Source organism: Salvelinus alpinus, unplaced genomic scaffold (genome assembly GCF_045679555.1).
Source record: "Salvelinus alpinus unplaced genomic scaffold, SLU_Salpinus.1 scaffold_40, whole genome shotgun sequence".
NCBI lineage: Eukaryota > Metazoa > Chordata > Actinopteri > Salmoniformes > Salmonidae > Salvelinus > Salvelinus alpinus.
Window position 1 is genome coordinate 1,947,004 of NW_027255981.1, and position 12,877 is coordinate 1,959,880.

The 12,877-nt window shown below is 42.3% G+C and overlaps 1 protein-coding gene across 6 annotated transcripts in view; it reads left to right on the plus strand.

The window, feature by feature from the left end:
• Positions 1-12,877, plus strand: part of LOC139566989 (signal-induced proliferation-associated 1-like protein 2) — a 96,636-nt gene that overhangs the window by 58,301 nt on the left and 25,458 nt on the right. For all 6 annotated transcript variants that reach the window (XM_071388397.1, XM_071388391.1, XM_071388393.1 and 3 more), the window contains exons 8-11: positions 446-1,025; positions 3,801-4,075; positions 6,546-6,761; positions 12,580-12,729. In XM_071388397.1, the coding sequence (XP_071244498.1) occupies positions 446-1,025; positions 3,801-4,075; positions 6,546-6,761; positions 12,580-12,729 (1,221 nt within the window). The remainder of the gene's footprint in view (positions 1-445; positions 1,026-3,800; positions 4,076-6,545; positions 6,762-12,579; positions 12,730-12,877) is intronic.

Genomic DNA, 12,877 nt, shown 5'->3' on the forward strand with positions numbered 1-12,877 from the left:
CTGAGTCTTGAGTCAGAATTCTGATCATACAGAAACACCAGTTGCTTGTGTCGTGGATAACTTCCACACTTGTCACTACCTACACCACTGTGAGGGTTGAAACAACCTCTATTTGTTTAAACTGAAACCACACCTCTATTTATAATAGAGGATTTTAAAATTAAGCTTGTGTAGTCAATTATATTCACGCAATGGAACAGCACTTTAGCTATCTAATATGACGTACAGTTGATCATGAAACAACTTGTTCTGCTCTTGTAATTGCCCTTTGGATTGGCAGAACAACAGTTTGTAACCTTTTCATTTCCAGGGAGTGGCTTTAATTCAAATCCCCCCCCCAACAAATCTCTCTCAAATGTATTGTTTTGACCTGTTTGTGTTACTTATAAACTATCATGATGGTAAACGACAGAGGGATTAAAATAGCTGTTTGTCTTTATTTTAGTGTGGCGGTCACCAGATCTAAAGACGTGCCCGCCTTCGGTCCTCCCATCCCCCAGGGGGTGCTCTTCCCAAAGTCGGCCATGTTCCGGGACTTCCTTCTGGCCAAGATGATGAACGGTGAGAATGCGGTGCATAAGTCGGACAAGTTCCGCGCCATGGCCATGCGCACGCGACAAGAGTACCTGAAAGATTTGGCCGAGAACTTTGTAAGCGCCAACCCCGTGGACTCTTCAGCGGCCAAGTTTAGCTTCATCTCGTTGGGTGTCAAGAAGAAAGAGCGCAGCCGACCCCGGCGGAACGCCCACCTCCAGAGCTACGGGGCAGTCACTTGGGCCGTGGTGGCCCGGGACTTTGGCCAGTCGGCGGACATTGGCTGCCTGCTGGCCGTCTCCAATGAGTTTGTGGTGCTGATCGAAGAGGTGTCCAAGGAGGTGGTGTTCAACTGCTACTGCCGCGATGTCCTCGGTTGGAGCGCGACATCTGGGAGCGTCCGGCTCTTCTACGAGCGAGGCGAGTGTGTGGTGTTCTCCACGCTGGAAGGATGCTGGGACGACGTCCGGGAGATCATGCAGAGGTTGGAGGTAAGAAGGTTGTGTTAGGCTAAAAGACAACATAATTCAGTGCTACACATCCTGTACACAGGTTAAGCCTAATACTGGACTAAGCATTATTTTCAATTAAGATCTTCCATTGAGAATTATATTTAGTCCAGGCTTAATTTGTGTCCGGGAAACCACGCCTCAGTGTTAAAGTCCTTTAAACCAGGGGTCGCCAATCGGACCCACAAGGAACATATCTAATTCAACTTCTCTAAGTATTTACTGAAGACTAGGTTTAGTTGATCACTTGAATTGGGTTTGGGTTTGTTACTGCTTGGCTGTACCCACACTGGACCGACCAGAGAGAAGATTGGCCACTTCTGCGTGAGACATACACTACCGTTCAAAAGTTTGGGGTCCTTGTTTTTGAAAGAAAAGCACATTTGTCGTCCATTAAAATAACATTGAATTGATCAGAAATACAGTGTATACATTGTTAATGTTGTAAATGACTATTGTAGCTAGAAATGGCAGATTTTTAATAGAATATCTACGTAGGCGTACAGAGACCCATTATCAGCAACAATCACTCCTGTGTTCCAATGTCACGTTGTGTTAGCTAATCTAAGTTTATCATTTTAAAAGGCTAATTGATCATTAGAAAACCCTTTTGCAATTATGTTGGCACAGCTGAAAACTGTTCTGATTTAAAGAAGCAATGAAACTGGCCTTCTTTAGACTAGTTGAGTATCTGGAGCGTCAGAATTTGTGGGTTTGATTACAGGCTCAAAATGGCCAGAAACAAAGTACTTTCTTCTGAAACTCGTCAGTCTGTCCTTGTTCTGAGAAATGAAGGCTATTCCATGCGAGAAATTGCCAAGAAACTGAAGAGCTATGTACTACTCCCTTCACAGAACAGCACAAACGGACTCTAACCTGAATAGAAAGATTGGCAGGCCCCGGTGCACAACTGAGCAAGAGGACAAGTACATTAGTGTCTAGTTTGAGAAACTGACCCCTCACAATTCCTCAACTGACAGCGTCATTAAATAGTACCCGCAAACACATGTCTCAACGTCAACAGTGAAGAGGCGACTCTGGGATGCTGGCCTTCTAGGCAGAGTTGCAAAGAAAAAGCCATATCTCAGACTGGCTAATAAAAAGAAAAGATTAAGATGGGCAAAAGAACACAGACACTGGACAGAGGAACTCTCAGAGGAGACTGACAAGCTTCAGAAGAAAGGTCTTTTGTTTCTGGACATTTTGAGCCTGTAATCAAACCCAGAAATGCTGATGCTCCAGATACTCAACTAGTCTAAAGAAGGCCAGTTTCATTGCTTCTTTAATCAGAACAACAGTTTTCAGCTGTGCTAACAACATTGCAAAAGGGTTTTCTAATGATCAATTAGTCTTTTAAAATGAAAAACTTGGATTAGCTAACACAACGTGCCATTGGAACACAGGAGTGATGGTTGCTGATAATGGGCATCTGTAAGCCCATGTAGATATTCCCAAAAAAATCTGCCATTTCCAGCTACAATAGTCATTTACAACATTAACAATGTCTACACTGTATTTCTGATCAATTTGATATTTTAATGGACAAAAAAATGTGCTCTTCTTTCAAAAACAAGGATTTTTCTAAGTGACCCCAAACTTTTGAACTGTAGTTTAGTATCATAAGACACTTGCATAAAACCTTGTACCTCAGTATTTGGCTGCGTTTAGACAGGTAGCCCAATTCTGATATTTTTTCACTAATTGGTATTTTGACCAATCAGATCTGTAAAAGATCTGATGTGAAAAGATCTTGTTTAGTTAAATGGTTTACTATGGGTTAATGCCGCATTGAGAAGGTTACTCAAGTCCTGGGAGCCGGCCCAAGTCACAGCAGTTCAGTCAGCAAGTCAGCAGATGTCCCCCATTATACCGCCACTTTACCTCAGCCTCACAACAATATGTTTGTTGTTAGAAGTTACTGTTCTTGAATCACTGTTGGTAATAAACGCCTGCCGGGGCATGTACTTTCCTCCTGCTTTTTTTTTGCCTGTAATTGATTGAGTCATTTGGTTGATAATTGTGTTATTTAGGGGGAGACGAGAGGTCGTATGGGGTCGGGTGTCCCTGAGCCCTCTGTCCCAGGCCCTTTAAATTTCAGTTAAATGGCATAATCCAAAGGTGTCTAAAGCATCTGCTAGGGTTGTTACGATACCATTAACCTCGTACGCCCAGGCTTTAAGACGCCAAAAAGGGGTGAAGAACTGGGGAGTCTGCATGAAAAATAGTGACACGTTGCCACTCCAAACAGATGGTGTTTTTTTTTTACCTTTGGCATCGTGACGACCCTAATCTCTGCAGAGCTTGACATTGTGCGATTGGCTGGTTTGTTCTGAAATTATCTAGGTATTTCTTCTGTTGTTGGCAAACGTTTTTTGTCAAATCCCGTAACTGTTTCCTGCGCTTCAAGAGGCCAGCTCAGGCCACTTTTGGACTATATTTTGTTTTTGTTGCCAAGTTTGATTGAATGGAGCCCTTTAGTCTTTTCAACCAACTTTATCTTGGAAAGGGATAATGATTTAAGTTCTTATTGGCTTTGTGCGATTTTGATTTTTTTTGTTTTTGTGTGGATTAGATCAAACCACAAAGTTGCTAATTACTGCCCCTCCATGAGGTTAACTGGGGTAAAGGTTGATCTACAGTAGGCTTTATAAGGTAATGCTCATAACGTATCAAAACAGTTGCCAACATGGATAAACCCTAATAAAGCCATTAGATCAGAGTAGGCTGGAATTGACTCTCTTGGTCATGTCGTCCTAGATTGTCACCCGGGGCTGCGAGACAGTGGAGGTGACCCTTAGGCGGAACGGTCTGGGCCAGCTGGGATTCCACGTCAACTTCGAGGGCGTGGTGGCGGACGTGGAGCCTTTTGGCTTCGCCTGGCAGGTGGGTCTCCGTCCGGGCAGCCGGCTGATGGAGATCTGCAAGGTGGCTGTGGCCACACTATCCCACGAGCAGATGATCGACTTGCTGCGCACGTCCAACACAGTCAGTGTGGTCATCGTCCAGCCCCACGAAGACGGTACACCCAGGAGGTAGGTTAAACACCACTACCTTCTTTGCACTTAAACTTGTGCTGTTTTATTCTTACACAGAACAAAAATATAAATGCAACATGCAACAATTTCAATGATTTTACAGAGTTACAGTTCATATAAGGAAATCAGTCAATTTAAATAAATTCATTAGACCCTAATGTATGGATTTCACATGACTGGGCAGGGGCGCAGCCATGGGAGGGCATAAGCCCACCCACTTGCGAGCCAGGCCCAGCCAATCAGAATTCGTTTTTCACAGCAAAAGGGCTTTATTACATGCATAAATACTCATTGGTTTCATCAGCTGTCCGGGTGGCTGGTTTCAGACAATCCCGCAGGCGAAGAAGTTGGATGTGGAGGTCCTGGGCTGGCGTGTTTACCCGTGGTCTGTGGTTGTGAGATCGTTTGGACGTTCTCTAAAACGACATTGGAGAGGCGGCTTATGGTTGAGAAATGAACATTCAATTCTCTGGCAACAGCTCTGGTGGACATTCCTTTAGTTAGCATGCTCCCTCAACTTGAGACATCTGTGGCATTGTGTTGTGACAAAACTGCACATTTTAGTGGCCTTTTGTTATTCCTAGCACGGGGGTGGCAGCATCATGTTTTGGGGGTGCTTTGCTGCAGGAGGGACTGGTGCACTTCACAAAATAGATGGCATCATGAGGCAGGAAAATTATGTAGATATATTGAAGAAACATCTCAAGACATCAGTCAGGAAGTTAAAGCTTGGTCGCAAATGGGTCTTCCAAATGGACAATGACCCCAAGCATACTTCCAAAGTTGTGGCAAAATGGCTTAAGGACAACAAAGTCAAGGTATTGGAGTGGCCATCACAAAGCCCTGACCTCAATCCTATAGAAAATGTGTGGGCAGAACTGAAAAAGCGTGTGTGAGCAAGAAGGCCTACAAACCTGACTCAGTTACACCAGCTCTGTCAGGAGGAATGGGCCAAAATTCACCCAACTTATTGTGGGAAGCTTGTGGAAGGCTACCCAAAACGTTTGACCCAAGTTAAACAATTTAAAGGCAGTGCTACCAATAATAATAATATAATAATTGAGAGTATGTAAACTTCTGACCCACTGGGAATGTGATGAAAGAAATAGAAGCTGAAATAAATCACTTTCTCTACTATTATTCTGACATTTCACATTCTTAAAATTAAGTGGTGATCTTAGCTGACCTAAGACAGGGGATTTTTACTAGGATTAAATGTATTTAGCTAAGGTGTATGTAAACTTCCGACTTCAACTGTACCTCATATGTTTTTAGCTGGTGCATTTATATCGATCTATTCCCATATAGAATAGATACAAAAAAAAAATGTACCTTCCTGTTAGTGAGCATTTCTCCTTTGCCAAGATAATTCATCCACCGAACAGGTGTGGCATATCAAGAAGCTGATTTAAACAGCATGATCATCACACAGGTGCACCTTATAATAAAAGGCCACTCAAAAATAGCCTATGGGCCCTGGTCAAAAGTAGTGCATTATAATGGAAATGGGAGCCATTTGAGACTTATGAATCAAGACAGGGCTTTCGTGCTGTGCCAATTTTTTGGGGACATTCCAAGGTCGTCGTTTGGGTTGGTTGAGATCTTGAAACTTGCCAAATCATGTTTTAACAGGAATCAAGCAGAGTGAAGGAGAAAACATGATCCATAGTTTTGTACTATATGTGCGTAAGGAACATTTCTCAGATCTTTTATTTTAGCTCATGGAACATGGGACCAACACTTTACATGTTGTGTTCATATTTTTGTTCAGTATAGGAAATAGGGGGCCTTTTGGGACTCAGCCTATATAGCTAATTATCTCTGCAGTCATGACCTAAGTCATGTTAAATTAATCAACGTTGTCTGTTAATGTTATGTGCTATGTCATGTTTTGTGTGGACCCCTGGAAGAGTAGCTAATAGGGATCCTAATAAAATACTAATACCAGTGTTATTGATGTCAATCGGCCACAGGCTTAGTCAATGTAGCTCATATCCATCAGCAAATATTGAACATATTTAACTGTAGCAAAGTAGCAGTACATTTGGATGAGGTTGGACACAAGTTGGCAGCGACTGGTCCCAAATGCAATGGAAAGTTGGTCATCTCTTTCGCACTCAGAATATTGGGTTAATAATATATTCTGAGGGTTAAATCAAGCGAGCAAGAAAGAAGTGGAACGACAGCTGTACCTCTTTTGGAATCGGGCGTAGCAGGCAGTGAAAAATCTCAAAATATCAAACACTTAAAATGCAGTCCATCTGCCAAATATCAACATAACTCTCCCATTGACTTAGAGTAGCCTATGAGGATTGTGTCACACTTTTTACATTAGATGCACATAATATAACATGTAACCACACTTACTCATGCTCTTACAGTATAATGTAAGTACATGTACTTCGCCGTTTTAAGATTGTTTTGTAAGACGCTCAATTGTTAAGGTGTCTTTGATTTGTTCTATCAGGAGCTGCTCGGAGATGTACCGCGTCCCCGTGGTGGAGTACAAGACCAGCGCGGCTGCCGCCTGGCACCGTGTCTCAGCAGCCCCGGGTGGTGGCCCATCCATGTCCCGGACCTCCCCCACACAGGGCCCCAGCCCCGGGCAGCAGATGTTCCATTACGCCCAGGGGGCCATCTCCCGCAGCACTTCCTTCGACAGGAAGCAACAGGACGGGACCAGGTACACCTCAGCACCCACTTCCATCTTCTTTGACTCATAGTTCCTAGTTCCAGCGCCCTAGATCCGAGGTACTCAAATTTTGAGCCTGGATGGCCAAAGTCCTGATGTTTTTTTTTCCCGAACAGAGTAAACTCATTGTCACTGTTTTGGTTAGTGCTAGTGAGTGGAATATCGATCTTAAATCAGTCCCTGCTTCGAGCGAAGAATTTAAATCAGCAGTACTTCTTGTCTGGAGGCCAGATTTGAGTATCCCTGCCTTTGACACTCATGATCATGCTCAAAGTGTGTCACCGAAAGAGACTTGAGCTATATTACATCAAGCATGCTTCCTTGCTTGGCATGAAGAGTCACTCCAACTCAGAAAATATTTTCATGTACATATACAGATTTGCTGGCCAACCATGTCTGACTCATCCCAAGGACCTGTACTAATAATTGAATAGGACTCATTGCCGACTTGTTAGTGAAATTGTATCATTTTCTCGACGGACACAATGGCACCTCTATCCTTAGTATCACTGACACACTGCACGATATTAGCATAGGCTGTGCATAATGAGGTCAAGGTTTTTGTAATTTGATTAGCATAAAATTAGCAAGGGGCAAATACATGACTGGGAAACTGAGACTGGGCTCTGACAGGAAGAAAAACAAGATGGCGGAAAGGGCGTTGTGGATACCAACAAAGTGTTTTAAAACGATTTGCAATGGAAAACAGGAATGAGCTTTTATTTGACAAGTCTGGGTAAACCGTCCCTGTTTGTCGGTTTTCTACCGTTCATGCCTAATGAACTCGACCCAGCTCTAATTCCAACTCTAACATACTGTGGCTACTATACTTAAATCAGTGTTTCTCATAGACATTGTTTCAGATGGTATTTGCACACACAGTGGGTCCCAGGACTAGAGAAAACAACTGAATCAATGCTGAATGTAGATGGCACTGTGATATAGTCTCTTCTGTTTTGTTTTTCTGTTAGTATTATAAGGTTTTTCCTAGTGTTTTATTTTTGCTCTTATGTTGGGTCATGGTTTATGGAGTGATTTTAGTGGCAACATAATTTTTATCCGAATTTAATCATGTTGAATTTGTATTATGAAATGCTTCATTTTGTTGGCACTAATATCACTCCATAAGCATCAACTTTCTTTACCCTGTATTTAGAGTGTATGTTTCTCACTCTGAGGGTTGAGGATCGACCTCCATGTTGTGCCCCTGTTATTTAACATGGCACACAGCATGAGGGGGGGAGGGGTGTTAGCTAGCAGGGTGTCATGGCGTGTGAATGTTTTATTGAGCTCTAGAGTGTCGAGGTGCTTGTTTGCAGCCCTGCACTGCCCCTCTGCTGTGGACTGTCCACAATTGTCTGTACACACACACACACACACACACACACACACACACACACACACACACACACACACACACACAGCGACAGTAAGGCTACCTCAGCACTGGTCTTTCAGGGTAGTGTTGCATTACACATCGGGTTGAACGCGCGTGTGTGTCCATGCCATGCGTATCTGTGGTGTTACATCTAATCAGTGTGTGCATGTCCATTTACAACTGTGTGACAACTGTGTGCGCATGCAAGCATACTGGTATATGTGGGAGTAGTGCAATTGTGTGGGATGAGTTTGACCTTTTGTAGAAAGAAAAGCACAGCCTGTTTGCTGGCGGAAAATTGAGATGAAGGAGGAGCAACTCCATATTAGGAAGGTGTTCTTAATGTTTTGTACCAGTCAGTGTATATTATAGACCTGTTGAAGAAAATGGGTGGTTTGCTTCGCTAAAAACTCTTCTGTTGGCAGTCTGGGAACCAAATGGTTGTTGTGACATTTCTCTCATTAAACTTAATATGTCATGAGTTAAGATGTCAACCCCGCTTGGCACCAAATGGTGAATTCATTTCATCTTTATTTTATCAGCGATTCAGTCTAGAGGTCGACCGATTTAATTGGAATGACCGATTTTAATTAGGACCGATTTCAAGTTTTCATAACAATCGGTAATTGGCATTTTTGGACACAGATTCTGGCCGATTACATTGCACTCCACGAGGAGACTGCGTGGCAGGCTGACTACCTGTTATGCGAGTGCAGCAAGGAGCCAAGGTAAGGTGCTAGCTAGCATTTAAACTTATCTTATAAAAAACAATCACTCTTAACATAAACACTAGTTAACTACGCATGGTTGATGATATTACTAGTTTATCTAGCTTGTCCTGCGTTGCATATAATCGATGCAGTGATTTAACAAGCGCATTCGCGAAAGAAACACTGTCGTTGCACCAATGTGTACCTAACCATAAACATCAATGCCTTTCTTTAAAATCAATACAGAAGTATATATTTTTAAACCTGCATATTTAGTTAATATTGCCTGCTAACATGAATTTATTTTAACTATGGAAATTGTGTCACTTCTCTTGCGTTCTGTGCAAGCAGAGTCAGGGTATATGCAGCAGTTTGGGCCGCCTGGCTCGTTGTGAACTGTGTGAAGACCATAATTCATTTGCCAGAATTGTACATAATTATGACATAACATTGAAGGTTGTGCAATGTAACAGCAATATTTATACTTAGGGATGCCACCCGTTAGATAAAATATGGAACGGTTCCGTATTTCACTGAAAGAATATACGTTTTGTTTTCGAAATTGTATTTTCTGGATTCGACCATATTAATGACCTACGGCTCATATTTCTGTGTGTTATTATATTATAATTAAGTCTATGATTTGATAGAGCAGTCTGACTGAGTGGTGGTAGGCAGCAGCAGGCTCGTAAGCATTCATTCAAACAGCACTTTCCTGCTTTTGCCAGCAGCTCTTCACTGTGCTTCAAACATTGCGCTGTTTATGACTTCAAGCCTATCAACTCCCGAGATTAGGCTGGCAATACTAAAGTACCTATTAGAACATGCAATGGTCAAAGGTATATGAAATACAAATGGTATAGAGAGAAATAGTCCTATAATAACTACAACCTAAAACTTCTTACATGGGAATATTGAAGACTTGTGTTAAAAGGAACCAGCTTTCATATTTTTATTTTTTTATTTAACCTTTATTTAACCAGGTAACAAGTTCTCATTTGCAACTGCGACCTGGCCAAGATAAAGCAAAGCAATTCGACACATACAACAACACAGAGTTACACATGGGATAAACAAAACATACAGTCAATAATACAGTAGAACAAAGAAAACAAAAAGTCTTTATACAGTGAGTGCAAATGAGGTAAGATAAGGGAGTTAAGGCAATAAATAGGCCATGGTGGCGAAGTAATTACAATATAGCAATTAAACACTGGAATGGTAGATGTGCAGAAGATGAATGTGCAAGTAGAGATACTGGGGTGCAAAGGAGCAAGATAAATAAATACAGTATGGGGATGAGGTAGGTAGATAGATGGGTTTGTTTACAGATGGGCTATGTACATGTGCAGTGATCTGTGAGCTGCTCTGACAGCTGGTGCTTAAAGCTAGTGAGGGAGATATGAGTCTCCAGCTTCAAGGATTTTTGCTGTTCTGAGCAAGGAACTTAAATGTTAGCTTTTTTACATGGCACATATTGCACTTTTACTTTTTTCTCCAACAGTTTGTTTTTGCATTATTTATTTGACACTAAATTGATTTTATTGATGTATTATATTAAGTTAAAATAAGTGTTCATTCAGTATTGTTGTCATTGTCATTATTACATATATATATATATATATATATAAATCGCCCGATTTTAATCGGTATCGGCTTTTTTGGTCCTCCAATAATCGGTATCGGCGTTGAAAAATCATAATCGGTCGACCTCTAATTCATACTGAAACCAAGATCTCTTTTACAGATGGCACCCTGAGTTACAGAAAATACCCACATCAAAATATAAATACAAAACGCAAGCAGAAAGGAAAACACGGTCATAAGAAAACAAACACATTCATCAGTAATAAGGTCCTCAATCAGCTTTCTGAATTACCCTAGAGGCGCCAAAACATCACATTTAAGGACATTTTAAAGACCGTTCCACAAAATAAGGTGGCAGAAAACTAACAGCGGAGTTACAGAACTCTGTAGAGACCAACGGAATTTTCAGAGTTCGCCATCCCTGAGACCAGGTGTCTAAAGTTTAGTGAAGATGTCAGTCCCACTGTACCGATTTTGTAAAATGGCTTTATAAATGAAAACATAGCAATGTATCAGCCTACGTGACATCAGAGGGCCAACCAACTTTCTGGTAGAAGAATGCAGTGATGAGTACTAAAATTGTCGCCCATAATAAAGTGCAGTGTGCTACGATAAACTCCATCTAAGGCTTTAGTGAACCTAAAGTCCTGACCCACTAGTCATTGTCCTTTTTTATTATTTGGGTTTTAGTTAGCGCTTTGAGCTACACTTCAGGGGGAAAGCTTTCAGAACAAAGTTCGAATTTTCAATGTCGCCGTAATGTCTTGAAAATAAAAACATATATACAATTTTAAATGACCACGTATTTCCAAGACACTAGCCTCCTCAGTCTACGTTTCGGACCAGACCAGTTAATATAGTAACATACTGGTTCTTATAAGCACTGTGGAGCGTACCGGGAGTCACCACACCGTTACCAGCGGGAAATATAAAAAACGGATTTCTGGGTTATGAGTCACGTAACATTACATTTCCCCGCACACTTTTACCATACCGTATTTGTCATATGTGACACTTTGCCTGGGTTCTACAGAAAAAACAGAAGTGATAGACTCTGAGGTAGTACAGTGGAACCATTCAGGTGACATGTTTTCCTAAGGGAAACCTACATGGAGACACGGAATTCAAAACGATCCCCACACAATAAACATATGCAAACACTTTGTGGCTTCGACTCCTAGTCAGAGCTTTGCCAGGTAATTAAGAGGGAGTGGGACTCAATTTGCAGCTGCCAACGCTTTGCGGAGCAGGCCTGCTCCAATGCTGCTGAAGATGCAGCATTGAAGATCCCTTTCACACCTCCTCATCCTTTACTCCCTCCCTGCCCTGTATAACCTCCATTATGCTCGCTTCTCCATTGCACATTTACGATCCCATCTCAGCTTCTCCATATGATGTGTAATTCCGTGTTTCCTTTTCGAGGGCTCAGCGTTCTTCCCGGGCCGGCGGGAGAGTCGGGTTTCACGAGTCGGAGGCTCGAGCATCTCCAACTCCGCGGAGGCTTGGAGGCTTGTGTGTTCAGGCTAAGAATAACGCCTTGCCTAACTGCTTAGTTACGCTATGTTCCCCAAGTATTTCCCCAAGCACACTTCATAAATGGATGGGATTCTCGTAGTCCAGTTACAACTTATCATCACAGTATAACGGTTGACCTACTCTTTGTATTGTCAGTATCGAATAAACCCTCTTTTTTTTTTAAATATACATATATATAAACGTTCTTATCTGTAATTTGACCTTTGGCATAGTACACATAATGATATACAAAACAAACAAACAGGAGCATATGCATCATGCGTCCAGACGAGGTGATGAGTTGTATTGACACGCCTGACGTTGTCTTGACAGCTCTTTTTAATTTAGTTTCACAACTCCTGAGAATAATAGGAGTGATAACATGGTCGTTTAGCAGATGCATTTACCCCAAGTGACCCACCCGGTGGCCAATTTGGTTTGGTCTGCTCGGTGCAGTCAAATCGTTTCCTTAGACCTAGTGTGCGTGGCCCTTTTGAGAATCAAACCAACAACTAACCCTTTCCATTCAACGGGGCCATTGGAGCTGTAGCCTATAGGTGGGGCACTTTGAGGCCTGTTTAGATTCAATGTCCCCTGAATGTTATTTTGTGGTTTTCAGGGTACTGCAGGAATATGAGATCTCCCCTACGGCCTCCTGTAGCAGTCGGGAAGCAGGACAACTGTACTGCAGCTCCCCCAGCAACCAGTCCACGTCCAGTGACCCCGGACCCTGTGGCACCTGGTCCCAGAAGGCGGGATGCATTAACGGGTAAGTGCATTAGAGCACAGTGCTGCGGTGCACATTTTATGACAGCTATGGTGTATATTTTAGGACGACTACGGTGTACATGTGAGGGAACTCTCAACCTCAAGCCTCACCCTTCCATGGAGAGTTACGTACACAGCAGACTGGGTTT